The 14,046-nt window shown below is 37.8% G+C and overlaps 2 protein-coding genes across 3 annotated transcripts; both read left to right on the forward strand.

The window, feature by feature from the left end:
- Positions 1-889: 889 nt before the first annotated feature.
- Positions 890-4,210, forward strand: LOC122994631 (arrestin domain-containing protein 3-like). The gene is made up of 6 exons (XM_044369427.1): positions 890-1,339; positions 1,624-1,681; positions 1,793-1,940; positions 2,964-3,039; positions 3,302-3,558; positions 3,819-4,210. Exons 1-6 carry the CDS (start codon positions 1,084-1,086, stop codon positions 4,200-4,202), a joined length of 1,179 nt encoding a protein of 392 aa, XP_044225362.1. The 5' UTR covers positions 890-1,083; the 3' UTR covers positions 4,203-4,210.
- Positions 4,211-5,274: 1,064 nt separating this feature from the next.
- On the forward strand, positions 5,275-12,333 carry si:dkey-245n4.2. Of its 2 annotated transcripts, none has more exons than XM_044369453.1 (6): positions 5,275-5,426; positions 7,295-7,698; positions 7,895-8,057; positions 9,021-9,140; positions 9,748-9,838; positions 10,217-12,333. In XM_044369453.1, the coding sequence occupies exons 1-6, from the start codon at positions 5,375-5,377 to the stop codon at positions 10,413-10,415; spliced, it is 1,029 nt and encodes a 342-aa protein (XP_044225388.1). In that variant the 5' UTR covers positions 5,275-5,374; the 3' UTR covers positions 10,416-12,333. The 2 variants fall into 2 exon arrangements, with proteins under 2 accessions (XP_044225388.1, XP_044225395.1); XM_044369460.1 differs by having other exon boundaries at positions 5,279-5,426; positions 7,898-8,057.
- The last annotated feature ends 1,713 nt before the right edge of the window (positions 12,334-14,046 follow it).

Below are 14,046 nucleotides of genomic sequence, written 5' to 3' on the forward strand. Positions count from 1 at the left end.
TCCATTGCATTCAATGTGCATTCATTTATTTTCTGTTGGTCTTCAAAGGCGCTCCAGAGGTGCTTAAAACAGCAGAAAGGTGTAGCCTACAATGGCATGTCATGAGACGACTAACGTTACACCTGTATATAATATAATATATAATGAAAGGAAGATCAGTCAGTATTCTCTGAATTGTTTTCTTCCACGTTATCAGTTCTCTTTGTAGCCTGTTACCTGTTCAACAAACACCTGCACATGAATTAAAACCTGCATTCTGTATTTATACTGTGTACTGTGTCCTGCTCAGAGGCACATGAACCATTGAAACAGAAACAGAATGTGTTTATATTATTTATTAATTATTTGCATCTGTATTTATTGATATTCTGATTGTGAATTCATTGTTTAATAATCTAGAATATGATGGAAAGATGGATCTTTTGAACACTGGAAATTATTTATTAGGCTAAATGTTTCAGAGAAAATTGAAATTATGTAACTCATATCAAACCAGACACTCAGGAATTTTCATTAATTTAAAATATAAATGTGTTTAAAATGTGTTTCTTGCTGACAGACAGACTCGTTGACTAACTTTATCCATAATAACAGTTCATGGGGAAAATAAGATCATGAAAAGAAAAATCTTTCAACTAAATGAAGAAAGTTGATGGTTCTTTGTGTTGATCAGACTGACAATTAATAGAATTTTTTAACCAGATGATGAATCAGAAAACAAATAAAATATAAAACTTGGGAGTGATGCACTTCAATCTGTTATCTGTCTCCACATTGGTATGAAACTACAGTGATGTTGTGATGTATCAGGTCAGTCCTATCAGCTGCAGCGTCCAATCGACCGGTGTTAAGGCTGCCCTCGTGTCTCCTCGCTCCTCCTCCTCGGAGCAGAAACAAGAGACTTTGGACTGATTTAATTTAATAGCGGAACAGAACAACTTCCTGTTTAGGCGAGGAGCGAGGACAGAACAAACAAGACACTTGGAATGTACCCATTAAATTGGGCAATTGCAGATGTTTTCTTGTGACTCCACCCTTTAGATAGATCTTTATTTGTTTCAGCATTCAGCCGGCACGCCTAAAATGTCTCCGATAAAGGAATTTACTCTGACTTACGAAGCTCTCAACGAAGAAAACACCATTTCTGATGGGGATACGGTCACAGGCACAGTTAGTTTCACTTTGAAAAAGGAAACCAAAGTGAAGAGCCTTCTCGTGAAAGTCAAAGGGGATGCGTCCGTCCAATGGAGTGAGGGAAGTGGAGATGATAAACAATCCTACAGTGCGCACAGGAGATACTTCAAAGTCAAAGAATACTTAATTGCAGAAGATGCAAAAGGTAGCTAAAAAGTGTGAGAGTGGTTTGTTGAATTGCCTGCTCATCTTTTAGTCTATTTGTTTGTTTGAATGGATATTTTAGAGCTTACTAATGACGTAGAGGCACTGTCTGCTGACAGCTTTTATTGCAAAGTGCTGTATGTACTTTATTGTCAACATCATTTTGTTTCTTTAGATAAGCTCAGTGATGGCTCTATGACTTGTCAGAATCAATTCACATTTGTGAACTAACCTTGTTCTCTACAGGAAAGTGACAATTACCCTTTTTTACCCATTTTTTTGTAGGCAATGTTCTTCCCCAAGGGGATCATCGCTTTAAGTTCAGCCTTAAAATCCCACAGGGGTAAGTGACGACTTCTAGCATCTGGTGTTAGAACTAATTGTTTGCTTTTACAAATAACTATGTTTGTGGACTGGTTCTCTCTTCTTCTCTTCTCTCTTCTTTTTTTCTCAGGGACATGCCACCGTCCTTCAAGGGGGTTCATGGAAATATTACCTATGTGCTTGAAGCAAAGCTGTCCAGGAAATGGCATTTTTCTTCTGGAGAACGAAAAGAGCTCAACTTTGTTTCTAAGTCCTTCCCACAACCTGGACAAGTGATGGTAAGTGTATAATGACACATGTTATGAATTTAATAGAATTTTATTTCCACTCCCCAATTTAAACAATGTGTTTGTCATAGTTTGGGTATTAACAACAAGGGAAGTGGCCCCAAATGCTGATACACCCAAGCGAAACAGGTAGAAATACTGTCACATTACTGGAACTTAAAGTCAATAATCAGGCTTACAGTTAGCAAGGATGTCCAAACATGCAATCACATCTGACAGGGCTGCGCAGAAGGTGAAACAGATCATATACAGTATATCCTGAGGCTAAATGAGGGAATGAGGGACAGGAGTGTATGGAAGTGCAGGATCAGATGACTGGCAGAGGTCAGGAATCTCTGAGGCCATCTGGTAGAAAGGTGGGAAATGACAAGATCTGGAGATCCATATTAAATCCAGGGGAAGGGGGAAGAGAGAAGGTTATGAGAGTGGAGGAGGAGAGAGGGAAATGGAGCAGGTGACAAAGTCAATTGACTTAAGAGACAGTTGGTCTTTTTAAGTGTGAAAGCAGTCATACAGTTCAGTATAGGCCTGAGTTCCACTAAGTCTGCCATGTAGAAAATTCCAACATAACAGTGTTTTATACTTCAATACAATTGGGAGGAGAGGGACCGCAGGAGATAATCTGAGAGTTCACGCTTGTGATGTCTGATATGTTGAGAAACACACAAACCGGCTGCTTGCATAAACAGAGGTTGGAGTAGGTTCTGCTGCAAGAAGTGGAGTTGGCAGTGAACAGTGTTGAAAGTGTGGATTGCACTTATTTATTTGAAGAGAGAGAGTCAAGAGAACACTTACAATATTGCTCAACCCCATCTCAAACCTGGACATGGAAGATTCCTTTTTAGATTTCAAAGTGTTCACTTTTATGGTGTTATTCTAGACAAGGTTGGCTTAATTCAAAAGGTAATAGCAAGACGACAACTTTTTCCCCTGAACTTTGAATTTCAGCCGTATGAAGAAGTAAGTTTAAATAAAATGTCAGTATAAAATGTTTGTTTGTATGATTTGTTCAAGTGTCCCCAGGCTGGATCAGTCAGCAAAAAAGACGTCCAGATGTCTGCCACCATCAACAGAAAAGCTTGCTCTCCAGGTAAAGTCCCTCCAGGTTACTAATAACATAACCCGGTGTCCCTGTAGGACATAAACTACAGTGTGTTGTCAACTGATGTCAGATGTTTACAGCTTTTTACATTTTTAATTGCTAATTCACATGAAAATCCTTCTGGTATTACATTAGAATGATTATTACATCTCAAACTAAGTTTATATAAGATTTTTTGTGATGTACTATGGTGACATTATTCCAGAAAAATCAGAGCATATTCAGATTTTATTATTAATTTTCTTTATAGGTGAAACTTTGTCTATTGGTGCCAAAATCAACAACTCATCCTCCAAAGAAATGAGGGTCAAATTCAGTTTACAACAGAGAACAGTGTACCATGCCGATGGCTCCACGAATACCAGTTACCAAAGTCTATGCAAAATGGTTGGAGACACAATCGCACCAAACTCAGAGGAAAATGTCTCCTGCCAATTGAAGATTCCTGAAAATATCATCCATACTGTCCATAACTGTGAAATCATCTCAGTTAACTATGAAATTAAGGTATGTAATAATGTAGTATTGACATTGAATCATGGTGGTAAAGTAGCTGTAGCACATCATTAGAAATATAAAACTACATAACAGCACAACAGCTTGTAAAATCACAGTATCAAATGCTGTATAAACATAGACACTATAATACAGGATGATCAAGCCAGCAGGGCCATAATAAAAATTAATGTCAAATGAATCAATTATTCTGGCAGTTTGATTGAAATCATTTCTGATCGATCTTAAATCTCAATTTCTCTGTGTCCCAGGTGTATTTGGACATCCGCTTTGCCATTGACCCAGAGGTCGTGTTTCCACTGGTCATTGCTTCTTCCAGCTTCCTTACCCATCAGCTTGGTGACGATTTTGGTCCCTACCCAGCTGCAGCTATGGGGGCCCCAAGCTACAGTGACTTCCCTGCCCCCGCTTACCCTTCTGGACCTTATCCTGTACCTGCAGCTCCGGGTGCTTATGGATACCCTGCACCAGGTCCTGCTCCGTATGGTTTTGCAAGTGCAGCTTTCCCCCCCTCTTTAGTGCAGCATCAAGACCCTTCTGCTCCACCTCAGTTTCAACATGGAGAACCTCCATCTTACATGTCTGCTTTTCCGCCTTCTGTCAACAGTAGCAGTGAGCCTGATGGCAAAGCCTGAGCATCAAAAACAACACAAAATACTCATTGTCAAGTATTGATGATTGTAAAGGCATTTGAGCACATTTATAATGTATTTGTAAGTAATGTAACTGAATTCTGAAATTGATTAACTGTTTACATTTTTTAGTTATGTTTTACATGTAAAAATATTTCATTTACATTGTGTGTGTGTGTTATGATGGAAAATTACCTTTCTATGCCCCATATAAATCCCATTTTCATGGGAAATTATTAGATTAAAATTAGTAATAGTTATTTTGACTTTATTGCTTACTTTAGCTCAACAAGTTTCCTTCTAGGTGCAAGATTGTAAACGAAACCTCAAATGTTTTACAGAGAACAAGATACTGTATGAGTTTCAGGCAAAAAGGGAACTTCTGTTTTTTTGTTGGCTGTGAAATTAATTGTTGAAATAAAATAGATTTTGTTGGCGAATATGGTTTAATAGTTCTGCTAAGACCAATGAATATATCTATTGTTACCAAGGTCTTTCACATTCTTTGTGGTGCATCATGATACAGAAAAACATCATGTGACCATGAAGGCCCCAAAAGCTGTCCCATTTCTCACCCTAACGAGTGGGCGATCCTATTCAGCTTGGAACACTGTTTTCTCCTTATAACAGATTTATGCTCTTCAAATCTAATTGGTAGTCCATGGAGTTGTAGCACACTGGTTGCACACAGATTATCTTTATACCATAGTAGTAAACAACAAGTATGTATGAGTTGTGTGTGTCAGATGGAAAATCCTTCCAGAGTAATAAAAGACACGCAAAACAACAAACAAAAGAACACAGCATCAACAGCAGCCCAGATTTATGGTGGACTCACAAGCCCTCAAGTGACCACCTACAGGTGCAGCAGTATATGAGATGTCACTGGTTTGTGAAATAGTAATGGGCAAAACCTATTAAAGTCATCCTTATAATGTTAAAATATGAACAATAACTTTTGAGCAATAGCTTTTCCACTGAAGTCCTGTAAGATCCTCACTTTGTCCCCTATAAAGGACCTTTTTTTTTAGACGGAATGCATGGTGTCTCTATCCATTCATGTAATGAATGCAGAGAGGAAGGCTGCATGAAGTTTTGTTACCGCCCACTTGCACTTGTTGCTGCTGATGTGACGAAAAGACCCTAAACTCTCTGTGCCTGTCATCGACATCGCCATGAAGAGAAAACTGCTGTGCGTTTATTTGCCTCTCCTCGTCATTTTCAAAGGTAAAACAAATTAATGTTGATAAATTACTTTTTTTAAAGTCAGATCAACATATTAAACCGTTGTTTCTTTTTTTAGTTAGATTGATTTAGTTAGTGGTTGGACGTTAGATATCCCGATGCCTAAAACTGAGACAACAATTCAAAGCCAGGCAAAACTGCCCGTAACTCTGTTTATTTCACCTACAAACAACAACTTAAATGTGTTTAACGTTAGCTTAGCTAGCTAGTTGTCTGAATAGTTGCACACGTCGTATCTCAAGTACCGTTAGCCGAGAGACACTTTGCAAGCCTGCATGGATTTAGTAATGAAATTAATTGATATAGCAGTGCGTTAACGTTATTAGTTCATAAGCTTTAGGTTACTTGTTAACTCTTACCTTATAATAATAATAATTTAGCTAACATAAGTTAGCTATTAGCTCAGAGCAAATGTTTAATTTTGAGATGAGTGAGGGCACTTGTATGCCTGCTTCAGAGCTAAGTATTACAAGAGACGAATTAAAGTAATATTTTATAAGACATGGTCGCCATATACCCAAGAATGATTAAATTGCCATGTCTTAAATTGTTTTGGGAGCGTTGTTTTCATGTCCCCAAGTACAAAACTCATCCATTGTCTTAATGTTAGACAACTAGTAAACTATGCAACTGCTATCTTACCTCAGGTCACTTTCAATCAGAGGAGGAAAGTAACTAAGTACATTTACTCAAGTACTGTACTTAAGTAGAATTTTGAGTATTTCCATTTTATGCTACTTTATACTTTCACTCCACCACATTTCAGAGGGAAATATTGTACTTTCTACTCCACTACATTTGTTTGAGAGCTTTAGTTACTTTTCAGATGAAGATTTGACACAATGGATAATATAACAAGCTTTTAAAATGCAACACATTGTTAAAGATGAAACCAATGGTTTCTAACCTTTTTGGTTTTTGACCAAAAGCAGTGTGTAATCGGGGTCACATTTCAGATGTCTATGAGTTGTCGACAGCTCCACAAAATAGGCTGATGATTTTTGGTGTCACCATTGAGCCCTGTGGAGGTAGGCCTATCAATGAAACACCAAGGAAGGAGGATGCCCATCTGATGACCTCAGGGAGGCTTCTACCCCTGCCTCCACTCAAGCAATGATTGCCAGTTACAATACAGGACTGTAAAACCAAGTCTTATGAGCTCAACTCCCCCAAAACTTCTCACATGGTTTCATTTCAGTAAATGTTCAGTTGATTCAATATTTCACCAAAAATCAAAGATTAGAGAAAAAGTCCAAAAACTGAAAACAGATTTGTGTATCAGAACTTTGTTTTTTCTTCTTTTCTCTCCCACTAATCATCTCACAACCTCTCAGATTTATCTGATGACCTTTTGGAGGGGCCTGACCTCTAGGTTGGGAACTACTGGACTAAACTAGCTAACTGTATATAAAGCAGTTCAAACTAGCTCCACCTCCTGCAACTACAACAGTAACATGCTGTTTACACACTGATGCTTCAGTATTAATAATCTAATGATGTCATATATAATAATATATCAGTCAGAGGGACCAAACCACTACTTTTACTGCAATACTTAAGTATGTTTTGCTGCTTATACTTATGTACTTTTACTGAAGTAGGATTTGTCATGCAGGACTTTTACTTGTAATCGAGTATTTTTACATTGCTGTATTGATACTTTTACTTAAGTAAAGGATCTGAATACTTCTTCCACCACTGCTTTCAACACATATATTTCTTATGTGAGAAAGTCCCTTGATTTGCCAATTATAATAACTACCTAAATGTTAATATTACAGGTTTTAGTCTCTTGTTATGAAGTTAGAACAATATGTTGGATAATACTTTTCTTCATGTCCCTTCCACAGAGGTGTCTGGCTTAAAGATTCGAAACAAGCTGCTGGGTAAATGTCTGCAGGTGCAGGAAGCAACCACTGGAAGTAAAGTGTCACTGGGGGAATGCAACCCATATTCACCCTCACAGGAATGGCATTGGCTCCCTGAGAGCCAGGCACTGAGCAGTCAGCACACTGGGGAGTGTCTGACTGCTCTTGGAGAGCAGTATGAAGGTGTCTACCTGCAGCCCTGCATTTTTAGGATTGAAAGTGAAGAGACTGGTGCTGGATTAGCAGCAGTAGAGATGGGCAGAGAGACAGGCAGCCAGGAATGGTCCTGTTCCAAGAAAGGCCACCTGACTTTGATAGGGAAGGGTCTGCATCTTAGTGCTACACAAGAATCCACTTTGGTCTTCCTTTCAAGGGAACTTAAGCAGGTAAGATTATTTAAAAGAATATTTAGGAAGAACAGGAAGTTCTGTCACCATGTGATATACCATTTGATTGTGCATTAATCTGATTATTTAAAAAGTATCTGAAAATTAGGAATGAAATGTAGATATTTTTTTACCTAATTAAAGTAAGTTATAAAATATCATATGCTAGCTGGATGTTCTTCTGACTGTTTATAAGCAGGGCAGTAGGTGGCGGACACTTGACAACCAAACACTGTGCAATGGGAGAGACAACAAACATAAGCAACATCAAGACCAACCTCGCCACCATCTGGGGAAATCGTTGGAACCTGTGATTTTTCCAAACGCCATTTCTGATGTGGACAGACAAGCTCAATCATGTAAGAACCTCATAGTAGCTCACTAGTGGTAGTTAACTGACATGTTGTCTTCATACAATATGTGACACTAATTAAAATAACAGGACCAGGCCAGTGTTTTTTGCTAGTTTAAAACCCCTTCATTACAAATCACATTGGCAATAATGTGTTTGACATTATTGTCAAAATACGTTGTTGGAAAATCAAAATCAGAATACAAATAAGTAAAATACAAACTAGTTAACATGAACATCATGAAAAGGAAAATGAATGTAGTCTTTTTTTCTGGCATTGAAAAGGTTGCTGTTCAGCAGCTGATCCTCAAAGCTTAAATGTTTTGCTTTCTTTGAATGCACCGACATGAGGCCTTTACAGAATATCCAGCTTCCAAGTCATTGTGATAGATAATCTATTCTTGTACTATGGTGAAACTAATAGAATACAGCATACAGAAAGATAGGCAGTTATTTAGAGTAAATAATTTATCATTATCATTTTGGGTGTGCAGTAACATAAAATGTGTACAGTTTATAATTAATTGGCTAAAACATGCAAAAGTAGCCATGTTCTTTGAGATACATTTCTAAAATTCATGTTGTAAATCTGATACCAGTTGCATGATGTACTGTATTCTGCAGTGGGCTGCAGATTAGATTACAGCATGCCTGCTCTTAGCTCAAGGCTGGATATAATTTAGTTAAGTGCGCTTTTGACCAATCAATATTTTCCTCCTGCTGGAAGCCAGCCAACCACTCCAGGATACAGCATCCCAGGGACTTGTGATGTCATGGAAATGCTGATTCATGTTGTGTGTTTACATCAAGCTAGTCCTTTATGAATAGATTTCCCTCTCAGTACCTTAGATTGGACAGACATCTCTTCCTCCATCAAAAATATGTGCTGATCAAGAAGTCAGAATTTGTGAAACCTATGTTTTGGTGCTTTTAGTTGACTTGTTGTTTATCTCTTTTCCTCCACTTACAGTTGAAGGTTTAATGGGTGTGGAGGTGACAGGATCATATCCTGTTATAGATGTGTCTCTGTCATCCCTGACCACTAAATCCCCCGCGGATCCTACCATGATTTTCTTCAGCATGGACTATGGTAAATTTTGTAAACTTTAATCAATAAAAGATTTACTGCATTCTCCATATGTCCAATTTCAAGAGTGGAAATCCACAATGTGCCGACATAGAGTCCACCACTAGGTGGAGATGGATGAAAGAGAAAGTGAAGAGAAAGTTTGTGGTGGGTGTGTTGCAGTGTTTGTAAAGGAGTTGTCCGCTTTTATTTGCAGGATAAGAGCCTTGATATTATCATGAGAGATTAGTTTCTAAAAACAAGATTTAGAAATGTGTATGCAAATATTTTTTATGGATTTATATGCACAGGAAGCAAATGTTTTTAGATGAACTATGAAATAAATTGAAATTAGAAATAAAGATGTAGAATAGTGACATTCATTCAAATTGGGCTGTATTTATTTGTAAAATAGTTTACATTTTTTTTGCTGGTATTTGTTTGTGGATTGAAAAATGCATTCGTGAACACATTTGTAAACTTCGGTTTTATTTGTGGATCATGAAACATGAATTTGTCACCAGTATTACTACTTAGACTTACTTTCTTTAATGTAGAAAAAGGATAAATGTTGATTCCAGTGTGGGTTGTGTGAAAGTAATGAGTTGTTGCCTGGTCTGCGTTTATGTAGGGATGGGCTGGAAGATAACCATGCTGGTATTAAGCTCTTTGGCTCTGGTCCTGGGAACTGTAATTCTTATTCTCAATGTTTACTCCAACAGGTGAGTGCCTAAATACACACACAAAATTATGTAACCACACACACTAAAGTTGACAATTTTATTTATAATTCCCTTCATCACAAAGTATGTCTCAGATAGCTTTGTAAGGAGGCTTTACTTAAATCTAATCTAGTATTAAAATGATAAGTTTATGGATACCTGCATCCCTTTTAGGGCCTCACCAATAACAATACATATAAATGAACAAAAAAACTATTAATTTGAGGTGAAAAACAGAAAATAGTTGATTAAAGACATAACAGTATATCAGAAAAACTAATTTGGGGAGAAAATGGAAAAATCTTGCAGATTTCAAAGTGCTCTGATTGTGTAAAAGTTGTACCTCAAGCCACTTTCTCTCTTATCTTGCTGTGCCAGAAGGAAGAAGGTGGTGTGTGTTTTGAAGTCGTACACCCCAAGGCCAGAGATGAGTGTTCCAGGGTCCCCGGTGCCCAGCGAAAGAGCCCCGCTGACAGAACATGCCATGAGTCTCTCACACTCCTCCCCTACTTTACAACGAGGAGAAATCCTGATTCAGTGGAAGGATGGCACTGTTACTCCACTGTACGAGGCCTGAGTGTTGTGCTGTTTATGTAGGTTTGGGCGTGGGTGTGTTTGTTCAAGCATGCAGGCTTTCTGGTGCATGGGTATGCATGTTATCATCTGAGTTTGTCTGAATGGGAGTCAAATGACAAGAAAAACAAAAATAAGGCAAAATAAGATCTGTTTTTTTTTGTTGTTTCAGACTGTTGACATCAAAATGACACTGAATCATTTCATAAAATGTCTGGACAGATTATGGATTAGTATCAGGCAGTTTGTGTGAGGTTTAGCTGCCAGAGGGAGATAAAAGCTGTTGTGAAGCTGCCAGAATTGAAAAAGTTGAGTATTAGCTGGACTAAAGGTTTTCAAAGATACTGAGTGCTGTCTTTTGGTGTTGGAGATTTGAGGGATTGCTTGTTGGATGAAAGGACTGAACAACGAAGCATTCAGCTCTTTGACATTTTAAGTACCATTGAAAACATAGCAACCAATAACTCAGACCTTTGGTTGGATAAATTCTAATCCAGGAAACAAATATTGTTTTGCTAATGCCTAAACTTTACAATGATCTAACTGCCTAGATCTGGATTAATGTTACACACTGTTCTGCTGAGTCAGCTCAGGTGTCACTTGACATAATGCTTAATTTTAATGAATTTAAAAGCTGTCACTTAGTACTGTGTATAACAACAAATCAAGACAACCACACCCTTAAAGTTAGGATTAATAGGTTATTTCAGGAAAATACTATTACAGTTGTGTTTGCATACGTAGATCTGTCACAGAAAACAGGTTAAACAATGTTTAGTTGGACAGTTCACATAATTCAGTAAAATTTAGCTTGAATTTCATATCATAAATAAATATAAAGTAGTTAGATGTGTCAGAAGAAAAACTTAACCTGCTGCCTTGGTTACATAGGAAATGTTTATAGTCGTTGATACAGTATAATTCAGTATTGTTCATTTTGTAATGCACTTTGTTTTGATACTGACAATATAAAAACTTTAATACATTTAAATTGTGAATCTAGGATTTACACCTCATTCTTGACCTTGGAAACAGCAATTGACAAAACAATCGCCACTCAATGTCTGTTTTAAAGCTTTAGACCGTATCACTCAGGGCCGATTTCACAAAGATAGACTTTCAACATGTTAACATTATCATATGTTCCATTCCATTATCATATCTTCTCGACGCAGCACAGACCTGTAGTAGAGCTGAGGCTTGTGGCTTCTTATAGACCATGTTCACACTATTTCTGCTAACATGTCAGTGTGACTCAGGAGAGTTTCCTTGGACAAACAGTTGACGATATCCTCACTGTTGTATATTTTCAACAGGTTACTGCACACTCCAAAAACTCTTTCTCTTCTTATTGCTCACACCATAACATGTTAACAAACCACAAATTATAAGCCATCTGGTCATGTGGTGCTGCTGGTAAGCAAGTGTTACCATAAGTCACTAGAGTTTTGCCATAGAAACATGGCCCTTAGTGCAGAGTTAGCCTGTTGGTCGGGTGGCTAACTTTTTAGATTTGAAATAAGTCACTTATTTCAGTGAAACAGTAACTTGTAGTAGACTAATCTACATCCTAACACTACAGACCAGCCCTCCTTTCATCAGCAGATGAAGTTTGCTCAGTTGTCATTAAACTAGATATTTAAACTTTCCATTAGTCTTAGCACTTTTAGGATTTCATCTCCATGTTTGCCAAAAGTTGACCACAAAGACTTCACAATATGGTTGAAAGCCCTGGAACCAGCGAGTAAGTGGACATTGAGTGGAGATTGTTTTGTCAGCTACCTTTGACTTGTTGCATTTGTATGTTCTGGTTGGACCAGCAATTAGTGTTAAACTTGTTAGATTAATTAACTAAAAAGTTTTTTTTTTTTACCTTTTTATAACTGTTACCTAGCTAATAAAATGGGAGATAGACTACTGAATTGATTGTTTTTGTGGTTACATGGATGAGTGACATGATGTATGTATTGTCTAAAACGTATGTGCTGTACATCCACAACCCCTTTCCCATGGTTTAATATCATCCTGAGTGAGGGGGACTGAAAAAAGCAGCGTTTATGGTAATTACATCAGACAGTCTGCAGGGATGCAGTAATCACAGGTATGTTGAGTTGTTGATGATAGCGAAGTGGGTGGTGGGGGGGGGGGGGGTCCAGACAAAACATTGCATTTCCCTGTGGCGTGGAAAGTTCCCAGCAGGAAGAATGTGTTTACAACAGAAAACCAAAGTCTGATTTACTGTTTTTGGGAGAGGCTGAGAGAAGTGTTACGCAGGTTTTATTTTAACAATAATAAGTAGATCTCTGTTTGTACAAAACACCACCAGAAGGAAAGAACAGTGTCTTTTACTCTCTTTTACTTTTTGTTGAGGTGCCACACAAATGTACATTCTATATTTGAAAAGTCAATATTTGGAAAGTGACACGTTCTCTTGTATGTTTTGGCTCTATACTCTATAACACTTCAGATTTGAAATGAAACAATAGCTGAAAGAGGTAAGTACGCTACTGACTTTCAGCTTCACTGTAATTTGCGGTTGTTTACACATTTGGTGAATAGTGCAGGAATTGTAACCCTATCATTGTCCATCTGCACTGCATTGGACTGTACAGTGCTCATCCAATAAGGATCATGTGAAGCTAAAAATCAGCCCTTTAATTTGATTGTCACTTTAACTTCAGTGTGCTGGAGTGCTGAACCAAAACAAAGGAGAACTTGTCACTGTCCAAACAGTGGTGTATGTGCACAGGCACGTCTTTGCTGGTGAGGCAGACAAGAGATGGGAGTGACACCTGTATGAATAAGAGGTGTGTGTGTCACTGACTCAGCATTCAATATCTGACGGATCACATATCTGGTTTCAGTGAGTTCATCAGAAATGTTTGTTACATTGTTTGATGTTTCTGCTTGTTCCTGCTTGTATGTTTTTCAGACAGTAGTGATTAATTCAATGCTTGATCCAAACGAATAGAACTGAATAGATCTTAATTGTTCACCGATTTGTCTTAAGCTCACCAAAGCATAATAGGCATGATAGACACAAAATATATAGCAGAATATATAATAAAACAGAGCACCATCAAAAAACTATAATATACTACAAACAACATCGACTTTAAAATTCTGATTGCACTTAGAGGAAAACACTTTTATATTGTCTGATTTCTTTAAAAGAAGTTCTTGGTAGAACTCACCAGTTTGAGTTTTCTCCATATAAAATACCAGTCAGTGTGAAACAATGAAAATAGTTTTGCATTGTGAAGTTGCGCGGACAACCTTCCAGTATAGGATGAAAGGGAAAAGAAGACGAGGGAGGAACAGAAGCAACAATAAACAGATGTGTTCTTAGGACTGCAGATTTATGAGCATCCTCTATTTCCTTCTCAGCAATACACAGTGGCCACTCTTCAGTTTAAGTCCAAATTCAAGAAAGACACATGCCAAAATCTTACGGTCATGTCTTAGATGTTTTTGTTAAAGGTGCAGTGTGCAGGATTTGGTGGCATCTAGCGGTGAGGTTGCAACATACTGAATGACCCTCCTCCCCTCCTCTTCCAAGCATGTTAGGAGAACCTATGGTGGCGGTGAAAAACACAAAAGGCCCTCTCTGGAGCCAGTGTTTGGTTTGTCCATTC

The sequence above is a fragment of the Thunnus albacares genome, chromosome 2, assembly GCF_914725855.1.
Source record: "Thunnus albacares chromosome 2, fThuAlb1.1, whole genome shotgun sequence".
Classification (NCBI taxonomy): Eukaryota; Metazoa; Chordata; class Actinopteri; order Scombriformes; family Scombridae; genus Thunnus; species Thunnus albacares.

Excerpts from the sequence above, each read along its gene's own strand:
- LOC122994631 (XM_044369427.1), top strand. The coding sequence starts at position 1,084 with ATGTCTCCGATAAAGGAATTTACTCTGACTTACGAAGCTCTCAACGAA. Across the intron at positions 1,340-1,623 it reads AATTGCAGAAGATGCAAAAG|GCAATGTTCTTCCCCAAGGG; the intron begins GTAGCTAAAAAG and ends ATTTTTTTGTAG. Across the intron at positions 3,559-3,818 it reads CAGTTAACTATGAAATTAAG|GTGTATTTGGACATCCGCTT; the intron begins GTATGTAATAAT and ends TCTGTGTCCCAG.
- si:dkey-245n4.2 (XM_044369453.1), top strand. The coding sequence starts at position 5,375 with ATGAAGAGAAAACTGCTGTGCGTTTATTTGCCTCTCCTCGTCATTTTC. Across the intron at positions 5,427-7,294 it reads TCTCCTCGTCATTTTCAAAG|AGGTGTCTGGCTTAAAGATT; the intron begins GTAAAACAAATT and ends TCCCTTCCACAG. Across the intron at positions 9,141-9,747 it reads TTTCTTCAGCATGGACTATG|GGATGGGCTGGAAGATAACC; the intron begins GTAAATTTTGTA and ends GCGTTTATGTAG.